We start from the raw sequence: 15,971 nt of genomic DNA, 5'->3' as shown, positions 1-15,971 counted from the left end.
TTGAAGTGACTCCTGTTAATTTTAAAGTACTTATCCGTAACACATACCTATCATAACACATACATTTCAAGGAATCCCTTTAAAAGAACTTTAAACATTACACTAGTTTCATCAACAGATAAGAAAACACTTGAAGAAAACACAGATAAAATATTAAGTCTCACACTATCATAGTACAAAAGAAAGGGACAGAAAAATAATCTTCTTCAAACAGGTAAAATTGATAGGTTATACTGTTATATAAAATTGTTATTTTCGAGATATTATTGTCCATTATTTACTGTCAATTTGTCTACTCAATATCTTGGACCGACCAAAAAGTATCTAAGTGATTTTATTTAGAAGTTATTTTATATAAAAAAAAACATGAACTGTAAATTAATATCAGTAGTGTTGCTATGTTTTGTACTGTGCGATTTATGCACGAGTAAAACATTTACGAGGTGTCAACTTTCTAGAGAACTGTTGAAAATTAAAGGGATACAGAAAACTTATTTGGGAACATGTAAGTGGAGTTCATATTATTTTTATATTAATTAATACACTGCAAACGCCTAGTCGGCCGATAGTTTGTTTGGGTTCATTAATGAGTATAAAGATGAATTGTACTGCGCACAGTCCAAAGATCAAGTATTTGGCCGGTATCAGACTGACTACAAAAAAAAAAACTTTTATAATAAAAAAAATTGACAATCATCGGGTCAACTGTTGGCTGACTGGTCAGTTTGCAGTGTTTGGTTATTTTAAACCTTAAGGTAAATTCACCAATGTGTGGCACTGAGTCGCAAAAAAATGTTTCTCTTGGTCTTCTCGCTCTAAAAATGTTCGTGGTATTGCAAACTTACGTGCGCGGACGCATGCTAGCAGTAGACTCGCGTTGACGCAAATACATTGTTTATTCGGTAAAAAAATATTACTTCTTTTTATTTTTTCTACATATGGCTATTTTGCTAGTGTGATACTAGGATATGAGGAAAGAAGTACTTAGTATTTATCATTTTAAGATAAATGTAAGTACCTAACCATTTTATCACTGTTTCTTTTTTATAATACAAGACAGTAGTTCCAGAGATAACACCCAACATAGAAACAGAAAAACAAATAAATGCAGATTATACAGCGAATGAAAGTATTTTGTGTTTTTCTGGAAAATTGTTTATTATAGATTTTATATTACCTGTCCTATAAATAAATACAGGGTACAAACGAACCCCCTTCTTCATATTTAAACCAAAATACCGTGTACTAAGATAAAACAATGTATTACAATAAGTTGAAATGTAATTACTTAGATAACACATACATAAACATTATTAGGTCAGATTCCCAACCGGTATAAAGTATTTACATGCAAAAAATCTTCGCGGAAAATACGTCTCACGTTGACCAATCAGGTGACTTTGACATTGAGCTTGTCACTCATTTAAAATTAAACCTTATTGCATTGGAATAAGGACTAGTGTTATTTTAATTGAATAATCGTTTTGTGTGTTTACGTTCATATAAAGATACAGAGCCATGTGGAATGCACGTGTGATAGTTTTTGCTATTTTTTTTGTTGTCATTGTCAGTGATGCAAAAAGATTTGAAACGAGGTGTAAATTAGTGAGAGAATTACTGAAAATTGGAATGCCAAATGATATGTTTTTGGGACAATGTAAGTTTTCTTCAAGATTTTCCTTATAATGTTACTGTTCAACATACGTCCCGAGGGAACTTCTTGCACCGGGATGAAAAGTACCCTCTGTCTTTTCTTATGCACTGGACTTTCTGTGTGTCAAATTTCATTAAAATCTGTTCTAATCATCGCTTGATAGACAGATGGACAGACAAGAGAAGAGAATGCAGAAGTAAGATAGTGTAACTTTCACATTTATAATATTGCCGTAAAGCGAATGTGGACATTAAATTTATTTATTTTATCTACATATATTTACATATATAAGTTTACAATTGTTAATCCTGTGTAAATAATTTATTGTAAATGTTATTGAATAAGTCGGTTACAGTAATAAATAATTGAAGTTTCAGTTTCATTAGAGCAAAGTTTGATTGGCAATAAACGCTCATGCCCTATGTCTTTGAGGATACAATAATTATAGGATGCCCAAAATTATGATCAATAGCCTAGTCTCAGTACAAAGGTATAATGTCAGGTAAAACTGCAGGTAGACCTATTAAAGGACATTGGGCAGATTGGTATACCCCACCAATAGCGATGTCATACATATCATTGGAAAGGCCTTTTTATGTAGAACAACATTTACTATGACAGATTTACTGAAATATTTGTCCGTTCTGAGATATAGACAAAGACTGTGCAAAAGTTAAACTACAGTTAACTTAATAATCTATTGATATCTCAAGTTTTTAGAGGAAAAACTAAGTTCCACTAAGTGTAAGTCTCCTGAGTCCTACCTGCTGTAGGTACCCGTTAGGGTAATTGTTACTATTAGTTAGCATTTCAACCTTATACTGTACTAACTGGATATTGGGCATAATGATAAACCCCACCAATAACAAAGTCATACATATCGATGGATAGGTCTTTTTAACTGGAACAACATTTTCTATGACAGCTTTGTTCTATTGTTTGTCCGTTCTGAGATATGGCTAAAAAAACAATGCTTATCAACACTGTAATCTGATTTTCTTTGAAAAATAACACCAATGTCTTTCTTTTTTAAATATTTTAACCGACTTCCCAAAAAGGAGGAGGTTCTCAATTCGTCGAGATCTTTTTTTTTTATGTATGTTCACCGATTACTCGAAGACGCCTGGACCGATTTGCAATTTTTTTTTTGTTCGATTCCTTCCAGTTGGTCCCATAATCATCAGGTCAGGATCTGATGATGGAAACCCTGAGAAATCAAGGGTAACTTTCGAAAATTGTAGGCATACGTAGGGTAAAAACTTGACACTAAGGCGTATGTCTGATAACACTATGACATGGTGAAGGTTTGGAGTTGATCTGATGATGGAGGCCAGAGAAGGTCGAGAGAACTCGACAACTGAATGTGTAAACTGCCTCGTGTTTGGGCTTATATAATTCGTATTGATGAAACCTTTGCAACAGTGAAGGTTTGGAGCTGACCTGATGATGGATACTAGAGAAGGTCGAGGGAACTCGACAAATGAATACTTAAACTACCTTGTGTTTGGGCTTATATTATTCGTATTGATGAGAACTTTCCACTTACGCGGATAGTGACAACTATGCTTACCTATCACTGAAAAGCCAAAAATAAAAAACTTTTTACAATAACATAAAACCGACTCCCAAAAACACTGAAAAGCAAAAAAAAAACTATTCTTAGGTGCATCGGCCTAGAAGTCGGTGGCGTATACCTACACTCAAGTACATCCATTAGACATCCGTTTTATTTATAATCATTATGTAAGTCGTGGTGGCCTTGTCGGTAAAGAACCAACATCTCAAGTGCGCGGGTTCGATTCCAGGCCAGGCAAGTACCAATGCAACTTTTCTAAGTTTGTATGTACTGTCTACCTAAGTATATCTTGGACACCAATGACAGTGTTTCGGAGGGCACGTTAAACTGTAAGTTGAGGCTGTCATTGAACATCCTTGGCTGTCATTGCGGGTAGTCATAATTCAGTAAGTCTGATACCAGTCTAACCAAGAGGTATTGAATTGCCCGTGTAGCTGGGTTGAGGAGGTCAGATAGGCAGTCACTCCTTGTAAAACACTCAGCTGCATTCGGTTAAACTAAAAGCCGGTCGAATCAATATTTTTTATGTACTTTAGAATGAGAAAGATTTAATGATCATGAGAAAGAGAAACTCTTGTCTGAGTTTCCACTGACGCGGAACTGGGCGGAGAGGAGCGAAGAAGAGCGGTGAAAAGCGGTCAGTGTTTCCACTGAGAGGAGCGGAGTGGAGCATACTATTGGAATCGCGCATTTTTGCACTTAGTTACACTCAATATCTAGGAAAGACCATACGCCATGTTGTCGCTTAAACAGAAAAAAGCAATCATTTTGCACCTAGTGACGTAACGAAGACAACTGACACACTGCACGGGAGTCACGCACCACCCCGCTCCGCACCGCTCCGTATCGCCCCGCTGTCCTCCACTCTGCACCCCAATGCTCGCTGTCTTCCGCACTGCACCGCCTCGATGTATGAATATTCGCTCAGCTCCGCTCCACCCTGCTCGTACTGTTTCCATTGAAGCGGAGCGGAGATTTCAAGCATAGTCATTGGTCAACTTGTGCACCGCTAAGCTCCTCTCCGCCCAGCTCCGCGTCAGTGGAAACGTGGCCTAATTCTGTAATGTATTATGTTAACCCATCAATTACTCGACAGCGCTTTGCTTCGCAGTCTTATCGATCAATTTGACTGTATGATATGTGTTTCTTTGAATGATAAATATCTTACTAATTGCACTATAATTACTACGCAATTACCTACTGGTTTTCTATTGCTGTAACTTAGAGTAGGCACCAACAGGAGAGGACGCCACTGTACGAGAGCTCAAAACCAATTTAATTCAAATTAAGCTGATTAAACAGCACTTTTTAAATATCAAAAAAGGCAACAAAATGCCCTCCCTTTACCACTTGGATTTGGAGGCTGACGTGTTTTTGCTTAGAAGAAGAACTGGCGCAACAAACTCCTTCACAACAGCGCCGATCATACTTGTATGCTTCTGTGTGCGTTAAGTGAATGCATAGCATTTGTTTGATTGCATGTGTTTGACAATTATGTGCTTGTGCGTGTATAAAAATGTGATCAAAAATGTATTATTAAGCTCTCGGCGTCTAAGTAGCCTATACCTTAGCTTATACCTTAGCCTATGAGCATAACATAGCCAACTTTTTCGCATAGCGACTCGTACTAATGGCGAATCCAGTTGGTAACATACTCTAAGTGCTGCAATCATTATGTTGAGAATGAAGTAACTTATTATGATGTATTAGTTACAATTAATGCACAGTGCTGCAGTTGCAATTCATTATTCCTTATTATAATGCAATTTTATTATTACAAAAAACACGACTATTCTTCACTAATGTAATGTTTTAAAATTAATTATAACAGTGGGTTTTACATTTAATTGTTTTCGAGGATTACCAAAAAAAAAATGGTACTTTCATCGGTTTACAAAATTACCTACTACATTTGCTAATGTTTATGACCTATATAGGTACTATGATAAAAAAAATACAATCATCCGAATTGAAAACCTCTCCCTTTTTTAAAAGTTGGTTAATTCATAAATAACACTAAGTTTATGAATACTTCATCATCATTTTCACTAATCTAAATCTTAAAAATATGCCATTGGCAACAGAAACATTTAAAATAAGTCGCAGTCAAAGTTAAAAAAGTTAATTAAAAGTCATTAGTTTTGCATAGAAGCGTGATTATGCAGTAAATGCAATATTTAAGTCACGTACAAAACGACTATAAAATTGTTTTGCATAATAAAAATTATGTTCTTTGACATGAACATTGAACGTTTTTAAGCTTCTAAGAATAAGTTGGCAGTTTCATTTAGCTTTCCAGTAAATGTTTAATTATTTGGTGAATTTAAAAAATAATTTTAATCCAACTTTTTTAAATAATTATTATACCTAACACTGTGAGTTAAGTCTCCAAAATGTGCATGTCTCTAAAACTGCAGCTCGAATCTTTTTTACGTTGTTGTAATTTTCAAAGCTATTATTAGATTCCTATTCTTCTGCCTAAATTATACTTGGGATCGACACAGATATCATATCATCTTCTTGCATACTTCTTTTCTAACCAACGTCATATAAAGTCACTAATAAAATACTACAACTAATAAAATATAATTAAGTTTTTATAACCCAACATAACACCTTGAGGAATTCACTAGATTATTATCAGAAGTGTTTCATAGAACTATGGAGTGCAATGGGAAAATGTTTATTTACAATAGTGACTGTGGCTTTTGTTGCTGTTGAATGTGAGAAAGAAATAAAATAATCAAAAGTTTACGGAATTAAATCTTAATGTATTACGTAAAAATCTTAAAACTTCTTTTCCAAACAAGTTTGGGGCCAAAACCTTACGGCCAAACACTGAAACTAGGTGCTAATTCTATCTCTGTCACATTTACAAGTCTGCGACATAAAGACTTTTAGTAAAACTAGTCAAGTAAACTAAAAAAGCCAATTAAGTTGTTAAGGAAAATGATTAACGAATGCAATGCTTATAATAATAAACCTGTTGTTTATTATTAGTAGAAGTATATAAGTAGAAGATTCATTAGCATAAGCAAATAATAATATTTTCTGATAACCTCTCGAACCTTTCACGAGATATCACACATGCGTAAAGTTGAGTGTGTTTACTACTTAAGTACTTAATTTGCCGTGTAGCGACGGCTTAAGAATACATATGTCGCTACCCCTTCTTCCAGTGGGTGTCGTAGAAGTCGACTAATAAATAAATAATGTCGGGACACCTTTTCACACACGGTCGGTTAGCCCCACGCTAAGTTATTAATTAACTTGTGTTATGGGTGCTAACACAACTGATAAACTACATATAGCTATATATATACATATTTATAAATACATATTGTAACACCCAGACCACGACCAACAAGCATGCTCATCACACAAACGTCGATCGAACCGGGAATCGAACCCGGGACCTCAGATTCGGCAGTCCGGCTTGGTGACCTTTGCGCCACAGAGGTCGTCAATAATGTCGTAAATAAAAATAATGGAGTCAAAAATGCACCGAACACCAGTGCGAGAGAAGGAAAACTCGAAAAAAAAACCCTCTATCAACCCGTCTGGCCAGCGTGATAGCAGTAGGCTAAATACCTCTATGAGCAGCACAAAAAAGCCACGGCCCCTAGTTCCCGGCAGTCCCGCTATTCCCGGTCACGGTGGCGACCGTGGTTACGGCGGGACAGGAGGTGCGAAGAATCTCCGGGTTACGGGAGGCCACCAAACACAACTGACTCTTGCGACGTACAACGGCCGCACGCTACGGCTTGACTCGCATCTGGCGCAACTCGAGGTGGAACTTGGGAAGATTAGGTGGCACATATTAGGGTTATGTGAAGTTTTAAGAGAGGGGGAGGACACCATAACCCTCGAATCAGGTCACCTAATGTACTTCCGAGAGGGAGACCAACAATCCCAAGGTGGCGTTGGGTTTCTGGTTAATAAGTCCCTAGCTGATAACGTTGTGGAGGTGTCTAGTGTGTCGAACAGGGTAGCGTACCTTATCATAAAGCTCACCGACAGGTATAGCCTCAAGGTAGTGCAAGTGTACGCACCGACCTGGACACATTCAGACGATGAAGTGGAGGATATGTTTGATGATATATCAAGGGCCCTCCACTTCACTACAAAGACCCATTACACCGTTGTCATGGGGGACTTTAACGCTAAAGTGGGAGTACAGATTTGCGGCGAATCGGCAGTAGGATCCCATGGATTTGGAAGCAGGAATCATAGGGGGCAAATGCTTGTCAACTTCCTCGAACGCGAGGGGCTCTTTTTGATGAACTCCTTTTTCAAAAAGCAGCCCCAAAGGAAGTGGACGTGGCAAAGCCCCGACACTATGACTAAAAATGAGATTGACTTCATCATGACGAACAAGAAGCACATATTCAGAGACGTCTCCGTGATCAATAGGTTTAATACCGGGAGCGATCACCGACTTGTCCGAGGCTCTCTGAATATCAACTTCAAGGCCGAACGTTTCCGTCTGATGAAGGCCAGGCTCCGACCAACACTCCGACTCCGACACTGCTCCAAACCATGACAGGATCTGAAACGTTCCAGTCAAATCTGGAGAACCGATTTGCCGCCGTGGAAACCACAACAGACGTTAACCAGAACCATGAATATGTGGTTCGGATCCTCAGGGAGGAAGGTTCGAGATTCTGTAACATGCAGCGTAAGGGCAAGAAATCAAAGCTTTCGGAAGAGACATTAGGGCTTATGAAGAAACGACGTGAAAACCCGCCTGTCACTTCGTCAGCTAAGCGGGCTCTAAACCAAGAGATCAACGAGCACGTACGGCGCGACCTCCGGTGCTCCAATACTCTTGCCATTGAAAGAGCAATTGAGCTGAATCGGGGGTCAAAGGTGTTCGTACAATCTCTTGGAAGAAGCCACTTGACGAAGCTGACCACAACAAGTGGAGAAGTCGTTTCTTCGGTGCCGGCAGTCCTTTCGGAAGTGGAAAATTTCTATGGCCAGTTATACGCATCGCATGCATCTCGACCTGATCCCGGAAATGAGGATTCTACTTTGAGGACGAGGTGAATAGGAGAATTCAGTTGGGTTGGGCTGCATTTGGGAAACTACGTCGAGTCCTAACATCGTCGATCCCACAGTGCCTAAAGACAAAAGTCTTCAATCAGTGCGTCCTACCTGTCATGACTGACGGAGCCGAAACGTGGACACTGTCGGTACGGCTGGTTCACAAGTTTAAAGTCGCTCTGCGGGCTATGGAAAGGGCTATGCTCGGCATTTCTCTGAGGGATCGCATCAGAAATGAGGTAATCACTCAGAGAACCAAGGTCATCGACGTAGCCCACCGAATCAGCAAGCTGATGTGGCAGTGGGCTGGCCATATTAGCCGAAGAACCGATAACCGTTGGGGTAAACGAGTTCTAGAGTGGAGACCACGCCTCGGCCAACGTAGTGTAGGACGTCCTCAGGCACGGTGGAGTGATGACTTGCGCAAGACGGCTGGCAGGAGCTGGATGCGAGAAGCTCAAAATCGATCTCAGTGGCGTGCACTTGGAGAGGCCTATGTCCAGCAGTGGACTGCGATAGGCTGATGATGATGACTTAATTATGTTCAATTAGTACTTACTAATGTTATCTGTACTGATATAATAGAGGAGGAATATTTTATGTTTGTTGGTTTGTTTGTATCCTAAAGGCTCTGAAAGTGCGGAATCAATTTGAAAAATTATATCATTTTTGGGAAGATACACTATCCCCGAGTTACAAAGACTATTTTTTATCCGGGTATTGGAAGATAGCCGCGGAAAAACAGTTAGTCTCTTATATTCTGCAGCGCAATAAAAAAATAAATATTTTCGATATCCAAAAACATAGGGTCTATGTAGGCTATATAACTTTTACAAAATGGTTGTAAAATTCTAAGTGATATAAGTGATATAATTTTGTATAAAAAAAAAAAACAATTTTATAACTACATATTATCCATGAAAAATTCGCACCAATTCATCCAATACAAAAACCCACAATACTTTCTATGCAGAACATCGCCATTTTAAACACACAATGGAACTCCGCGGTGATCACAATCGATGACCTTGACCTTCGTGTACAAAGAGCAGTGACCTTGAAACTTTAGTTTTAAATAGAGCCCCTTGGGGTATAGACAGGCTGATGTTTAAAAGTACTTGAGAAGTGGGATTTTCTCGAAGATAAATTCAAGATTATATTGAGCCCTTTCTTTAAATTATTTTTAGACCATCTCTATCTTTAAATTATTCTATTGTAGTGTTAACTAGAATTTAAGGCTTAACAATTGAGATTAGACACTGACTTATAAATAAACGTTTGGTGTGCAATAAATTTTGAATTGTCATTCAACAATCTCGTAGAATCTCAGATATTTATTGTCTATGAATATTTTTTTGTCTTAATAGGTATTAATATCTTCGTTTGTATGTTCATCTTTCAGACATTTGAACAATAATTTATCAAATCATGACAAATAATTTATGTAATACGATAACATTTGTCATACATGTCGGGATGTCTTTAGTTACACTAACATTTTACATGCTCAATAAATTATTAAAAAAATATTTTATTTTATTTCAAATCATAACTACCACATCTTCAACTCCAATGGTATTTAAGTGATCCCGTGCCAATTTCACAGTTACAAATACATTCAGATACCAAACATAATCAGAATAACACTATGCAATATTACAAATTGGCTACAGATCCCTCTCGGGATATTATCTCTGACTAATTGATCCCCAGTATTGTGACCTTGACCTTGAACTTCTCGTGGCAATGACCTTTGCAGAGTTCAGTGGTTCTAGTTATTATATAAACATTAGGGCATATCTAGTGAACAATAGAGAAGGTAGTTTAAGGGTTCGTGGTTGCATAGTTAGTGAGATCAATTGAAAGGTTAAGCAACTGTGTCAGTCAGGCTTTTGTGATTCTGGTTAGATTTTGAATAACGAGTTTACGATTACTATGTATTTAAGCTAGATTAGATTAGATAGAAAATATCATTTTTCATCGATTTCTTACCTACATGCTTTCTTACAAATAATAGGTATAAAGAAAATGTCGAGCCTACTAAAGAAAGCTTCTAAATAATTGTTTCTTTGTTTCAGGGGTATGTTTGATTGAAAAAGTGAGCAAAAGGGACACAAGCTTATTGACAGTTAAAGCAAGTGGCAAGAAGCTTTATGGATTGTATCAGGTAAATAATTTGTATATTTCTAACATAGACATTTTTAAGTACTAAAAAAAATATTTCTTTCTCATAATCCCCAGAATCCAAGTTTAAAGTTATCCAACTAAAATTATCAATGTTAAAGCTGATATTTTCCTCGTATATATTTTTCCTTCACTTTGATTTCTAGATTCCAAAAGAGTGGTGTCGTGAGAAGAAACGCGGTGGACTCTGTAATATATCTTGCGAAGGTGAGAAAAGAGTTGCTTATATATTTATACGATTCATTCTGGGAGTTTATATTATTTAATACAACTCCCGTCGACTCCTACTACTGACTTTACTTGCTTAACCATTTTCTGCTAAAGTATTACTTTAAGAAATAAAATAATAATGCCGGAAAACTTTTTTACACACATTCTGTAAGCACCATGGTAAGTTACTAATTAACTTGTGTTATTGGTGCTAACACAACTGATAAACTATATGTAGCTACATGTATACATATTTATAAATACATATAGTAACACCCAGACCACGTCCAACAAGCATGCTCATCAGATGAATGGCGAACGAACCGGGAATCGGACCCGGGACCTCAGGTTCGGCAGTCAGGCATGGTGACCATTGCGCCATCGGGGTCGTCACTTTAAAACACTATCCAGATTAAATTCACCTATTCAACAATCCACATTTCTTTCATAAAATCTATCATCTACTAAATCAATATTCACCTCTGTAAAAGAATCTATACGTCGTTTTGGTCTTCCTAAATTCTCATAACCGTCATCATCTTCACTGCATACTTCAATTTTATTCGGCGAGAATTCTTTATCACCGTCTTGAACAGTAACTACCATATTCCAATCTTTATGACCAGAGGATTCTTTTATTCTAAAGCTTCTTTCTGTAACTAAGGGTCCGCCTACACGGTGTAAGTAGCTTGCGCATTTTGAGGCATGCGCAGGTTGCATGCAAACGTGCAGGTCTAGCGACTCGCTCATTTCCAAATTGTCCATGTAGGTACCATGTTCAATTGTACCATGTGATATTTGTCACTTGCGCATGTTAACTTGATCCAGCTATATGCACCCTTAAAAACATGTGCGAGTCTAGTAACTCGAGAATGCCAAAGCAAAGTTACCCACCCGCGTGCTCTGTTGCGAGCGCGCGGATCATTTGTGCATGTTGACTTGCTCCAGCTTCATGCACCCTGTAAAAGCACCCTAATGTAACTCTCTTTGTAACTGCTTAGTTACAATGTTGGTAATTGACAAAGACACGATTGTAGCAATCTGCGAACGACATAGCAAACAATTCGTAGCCCCCAGATTTTATGGTCTACGTTTTACATCAAAAGTTTATGGGCTTTGGTCAAGTGTATTGTATAGCGCTTTCGTTGGATCTGGTACTACAGTTTCTGTTTTAAGTACTACTGATTTGTTAGTAGTATTTAAATTTAGTTTTTTTTCTTCTTTGCTATCTTTTGTCATCGTCAGTTGAGAGTACATTCCATTAACGTCTCCTATACCTCTTTTCTTTTGTTTTCGTCATCCGGATAATGCCATCATGTTAACTTGTAAACAATCGTAAATCTTATTCGGTACCGTATGTAATTTGCAAAGAAGAGAAAACAATCTTTCATTGCATGATCATTAAATGACTTAACGACCTCAATACCATTTTATGAAGGTATGTCACCATGACTTATTACCCCCCTAAAAGTCAAATACGAAAATGAGCGTTTATTTAGATCATGATAAATTGTTCGTCAGAAAACAGGCTCATATTTTATATCGTCTTGTCTTCCTTTTAAAACCAACATGATAACCAAGATTTTCTTTGTTCTCATAAGGGAAGATGGCAACAAAAGCTTAAGTACCTATTTGTATTACGGAGGTAATTTTGCCAACATAACGTTGGAAGTTACGGCCTTATTTTTTTAGGGGTTGGCACTGTTCCGTGTTCGCTTATCATGGTGTTGTAAATCATAGTATCGGGGCGTAAGTCACGATATTTAAAAGTTTCGGATTTATTCGAGATTGTAGAAGAGTGAGTTATCGAAAGCCTGTGGTAGTACCCAGCGTTATCTTTGTACCACTCGAGTGGAAATATTAAAGTAGGAAAGTATAAATCAGGATTCTGTAGTGGCGGAAAGTTAAGCAACATTTTTACGAGCATTACTTTAGTTTATTTGATTTCGTGAGTTTCTGGTTTACTGTAATAAGGATTTTGTTGCTAAATGTTTGGTGACATTGTGCTTGAGTGATTGAATGGTTAAGCTTATTAGTATGAGCAAAGTAGTAAAACAGTTTTATTTTTCTTCATATTTTATTTATTTGTCTTAGTTACTGGTGCTTTGCTTAGTTTGTTGTTAGCTTTTATTTTATTTCTGTTGAAAACTAACAGGGTAATGACATATTCTGACTAACGATGCTCTAACTCTGCATAAGCTGGGTAATATTGTTCTATAGTTTTCGATACCGTGATGATGATGTTACCATTATAACACTTGTCTATCTAAAAGCCACTGAAATGCCAATAATTTCAAAACATTTAGCTGTTCAGTTGTCAATTTGCTTATTATCAAAATGTATTATTTCAATCTGTCTGTTTACGAAGTGAGTTAATGAATCTCATCAGGTTATCATGCGACCGCATGCGTGTGCATAGATTGATCAATTTGTTTATATTTTAATATTAATTCATTAATTAATTAACAGACTAGGCTGTCTATAAAAGCAAAAAAGTTATGGCGTTTTATTATCTTGTTATCTGGTAGAAATTCCCGTAATGCGGAAGTATAGTACTTTTTCTAGCGTTACTTAATTACTGTACCAAATGTGACCATCTTTAATACGTCGTTGAGTCTTGGTTTTCACTTATACCTGCAAATATATCATCATACCAAATAATACTGGTGCTCATATAATTACAAATTATACCATTCATAATAAACCCGTATTAAATAGAGATAATTGACTTAAAACAAACTCCTATTCCTTAGCAAGTCCATTATACATAGTTTTATTACTCAATCACAAATTCTAAAAGTAAGATCTAAAAAGCTTTTTTCGTCCCCAGCGTTACTAGACGATGACATTCGAGATGATACTGTGTGTGCACTCAAAATCGCCGAGGAGAAAGGCTTCAAGTACTGGCCGCAGTGGACAACGAGATGCAAGAATGATAACTTCATTACCAATGAGATTTACAAGTGAGTTGGAGAAACTGGTTTAAAGCACAGTCTAGCGCCTCACAGGATATTGTATCTAATCCCGGGATTTGTTTAATACCATGTTAGTATCAAAAACCATAGTATCATAATGAAAAATCATTAATTCAAACTTGGCTGCAAGACAACAGTTTTCGAACCTTAAAAAAATTACAATTGACAGTTCCCAAATCGCCCACTCTTCACCACTTCCTATGAGCTATCACCTTTTGGGAGTAGTGGTGATTCACTGTCCCAAAGAACGTGGCCACAGCGAGGTACCATAAAAGCTCACACGACTTCGTTGAGTCTCTGGGAGGAGTCATTTGGACCCCCTTTTTCAGCAGGGGTCCCTTGACGGTAGTGTATAATTTAGAGGCCAAAAGTCGGAAATACTCCACAAATGCTGAACACTCCCTTTTATATAAATGCGGGATATTCATGGCAAGAAATGTATGGTGGTAACCCATCCACACCCCACAGTGATTGACTCTTCAGACCATTACGGGGCCACGACCCCATCGTTTAAAAGCCCATCACTTAAAGATAAGGTTCAAGTCTTCGACAGACGATTACATTATGTAGATTTGTGATAAGCGTTTAAAGCCCCATAAGGATATTATTAGTTCAACTATATTATTTTTAGAAGTAAGGGTGGCGGGGCCAGTCCCTTCCTTATTTGTTCAGGCCACGATTTAAGGCCCAGTTTATTTCCATAAAAGGTTAAGCGGACCTTTTTCTGGGCTTATGGTAATGTAATCTTAAAATCGGGTTTGCCGATTTAGTTTCAATAAAATATTATGGAAATCAGTTTTTGAAGTACGAATTAGTCTTCGAAGATTTGTAAAGTTGAAATGTTTTACACAGATTTATTTTTTACAAAAAAGAACGCAAAAAACATTGAAGTGTTTTTGGATGCCTTTGGAAAGTCTCCCTTCCCAACTAACCTAAATCTGTTGCTTACGTTTAGTTGTTTATATAAACCTCAAATAAAGTTGAATATCGATCCTCAAAAAATTAACTAGGTATTATACAACGTGTTTTACATAACTAATGTTACAGGTGCCCAGACTTGAACCGCCTAACACCTGAACGAAGTCTCTCAAGCAGTCTGTACAGCAGAAGTCTCCAATTAAGAAGAAAGCGCTCACTTCGAAGTCCGTTCCCCAAAGTCACTCGGTCTATGTCTAGACACATTCATTAATATCTAAACTGTTTGTCTGTCTTTAAAATAAATACGTGTTTCAAAGTTTGTTTGTTTATTTGCATGACATTACGGAGAGCTGTGGAATATTTAATCAGAAGTGGTAATTTAGTATCGGTGTTTGTGAAGTGATGATTTATTTACTTCAGGTTGATAGGGCTTTTGAGTTTGCTCGTGGATTTTAGTGTTAATATATGAGCAGTTGTCTAGTAAGTACCTATTTGTTTTAGGGTAGGTACAGAGATTGTAGAAGTATTGTTGAACTCGCAGATGACATAGTAAGTTTCAAAATAAATATCATCGATAACAAGCATGAATAGGTATTGATGGTGTGTTAACTAGTTTTTCTGCTTTTTAAACACAAACGTTGCCCGAATTTGTGGTTATATTCGTCCAAATAGCAGCAACTCTTTAAGAATATTGAATCGCATTTTATAACGATTGAAATCGTTCCTAGCTAAGAAACTTATGAAAATGGTTAGCCGGTTACCTGATAACAAAAAATAAAGGCACAATAAATATAAAATTTAAAGCTAGCGCTTTTTCTATATTCTTCAAAGAACTTAGTTTTATCAAGAGGCCTCCTTAACTCTGAAATACGAGGCGTATTCCTAACTGAAGTTCAGTCTGCAATGAAACCTAGGTTTCAGGATAAACGGGCTTACTTCCTAAACTATCTGTTTTATTTCACAAAGAAAATATCAAACAGTTTCCTTAGTAAGTTTGCTTTTTGTTTCCAACTCTCTGAACACTCAGGCTTCGCTTAAATCTGTTGTTTATTGAAGAAATGTGCATTGTTATGATACCTTTTTGTTGGTATCTTGTTTCTTAAATATAGGGGATGTGTGTTTTGTACGATGCTCGGATTTTACCACTCGGCTGTATAGTGTGGTGCAATTTTATAGTCTTTAAAAACGTCCCCTTTTCGTTGCACGCCAAAACATATAAAATCTCTATTAATAATGTAGTTTTTAATGTACATACTGAGTAAGTATTACTTTCACAAGAACGAAAAGTTATGGTAAGTGTATCAAAGCGCGATATAGTTTTTCTCACTTGATTAACTTGTTACAGACATGACATGCGTAGGTATTGTTTAATGTTTCATCCTCTGATTTTATCAAAATAAACACGGAG

General features: G+C 36.9%; 1 protein-coding gene across 2 annotated transcripts; it reads left to right on the top strand.

The window, feature by feature from the left end:
• The first annotated feature begins 250 nt into the window (after nucleotides 1–250).
• LOC124642462 (alpha-lactalbumin A-like) lies at nucleotides 251–14,879 on the top strand. Of its 2 annotated transcripts, none has more exons than XM_047180889.1 (5): nucleotides 251–505; nucleotides 10,355–10,443; nucleotides 10,607–10,667; nucleotides 13,501–13,633; nucleotides 14,693–14,879. In XM_047180889.1, exons 1-5 carry the CDS (start codon nucleotides 367–369, stop codon nucleotides 14,832–14,834), a joined length of 564 nt encoding a protein of 187 aa, XP_047036845.1. In that variant the 5' UTR covers nucleotides 251–366; the 3' UTR covers nucleotides 14,835–14,879. The 2 variants fall into 2 exon arrangements, with proteins under 2 accessions (XP_047036845.1, XP_047036846.1); XM_047180890.1 differs by lacking the exon at nucleotides 251–505 and adding an exon at nucleotides 1,501–1,657.
• Nucleotides 14,880–15,971: the final 1,092 nt, after the last annotated feature.

This window comes from Helicoverpa zea, chromosome 24 (genome assembly GCF_022581195.2).
Source record: "Helicoverpa zea isolate HzStark_Cry1AcR chromosome 24, ilHelZeax1.1, whole genome shotgun sequence".
Lineage (NCBI taxonomy): Eukaryota > Metazoa > Arthropoda > Insecta > Lepidoptera > Noctuidae > Helicoverpa > Helicoverpa zea.
Note: the sequence above shows the minus strand (reverse complement) of the source record. Positions and strands in the feature narration are given on the sequence as shown.

What these genes read in the sequence shown, in the direction of transcription:
- LOC124642462 (XM_047180889.1), top strand. Translation starts at nt 367, where the DNA reads ATGAACTGTAAATTAATATCAGTAGTGTTGCTATGTTTTGTACTGTGC. An exon ending in AGCTTTATGGATTGTATCAG is followed by an intron (nt 10,444 to 10,606) that starts GTAAATAATTTG and finishes TTTGATTTCTAG; the next exon opens with ATTCCAAAAGAGTGGTGTCG. An exon ending in ATTACCAATGAGATTTACAA is followed by an intron (nt 13,634 to 14,692) that starts GTGAGTTGGAGA and finishes CTAATGTTACAG; the next exon opens with GTGCCCAGACTTGAACCGCC.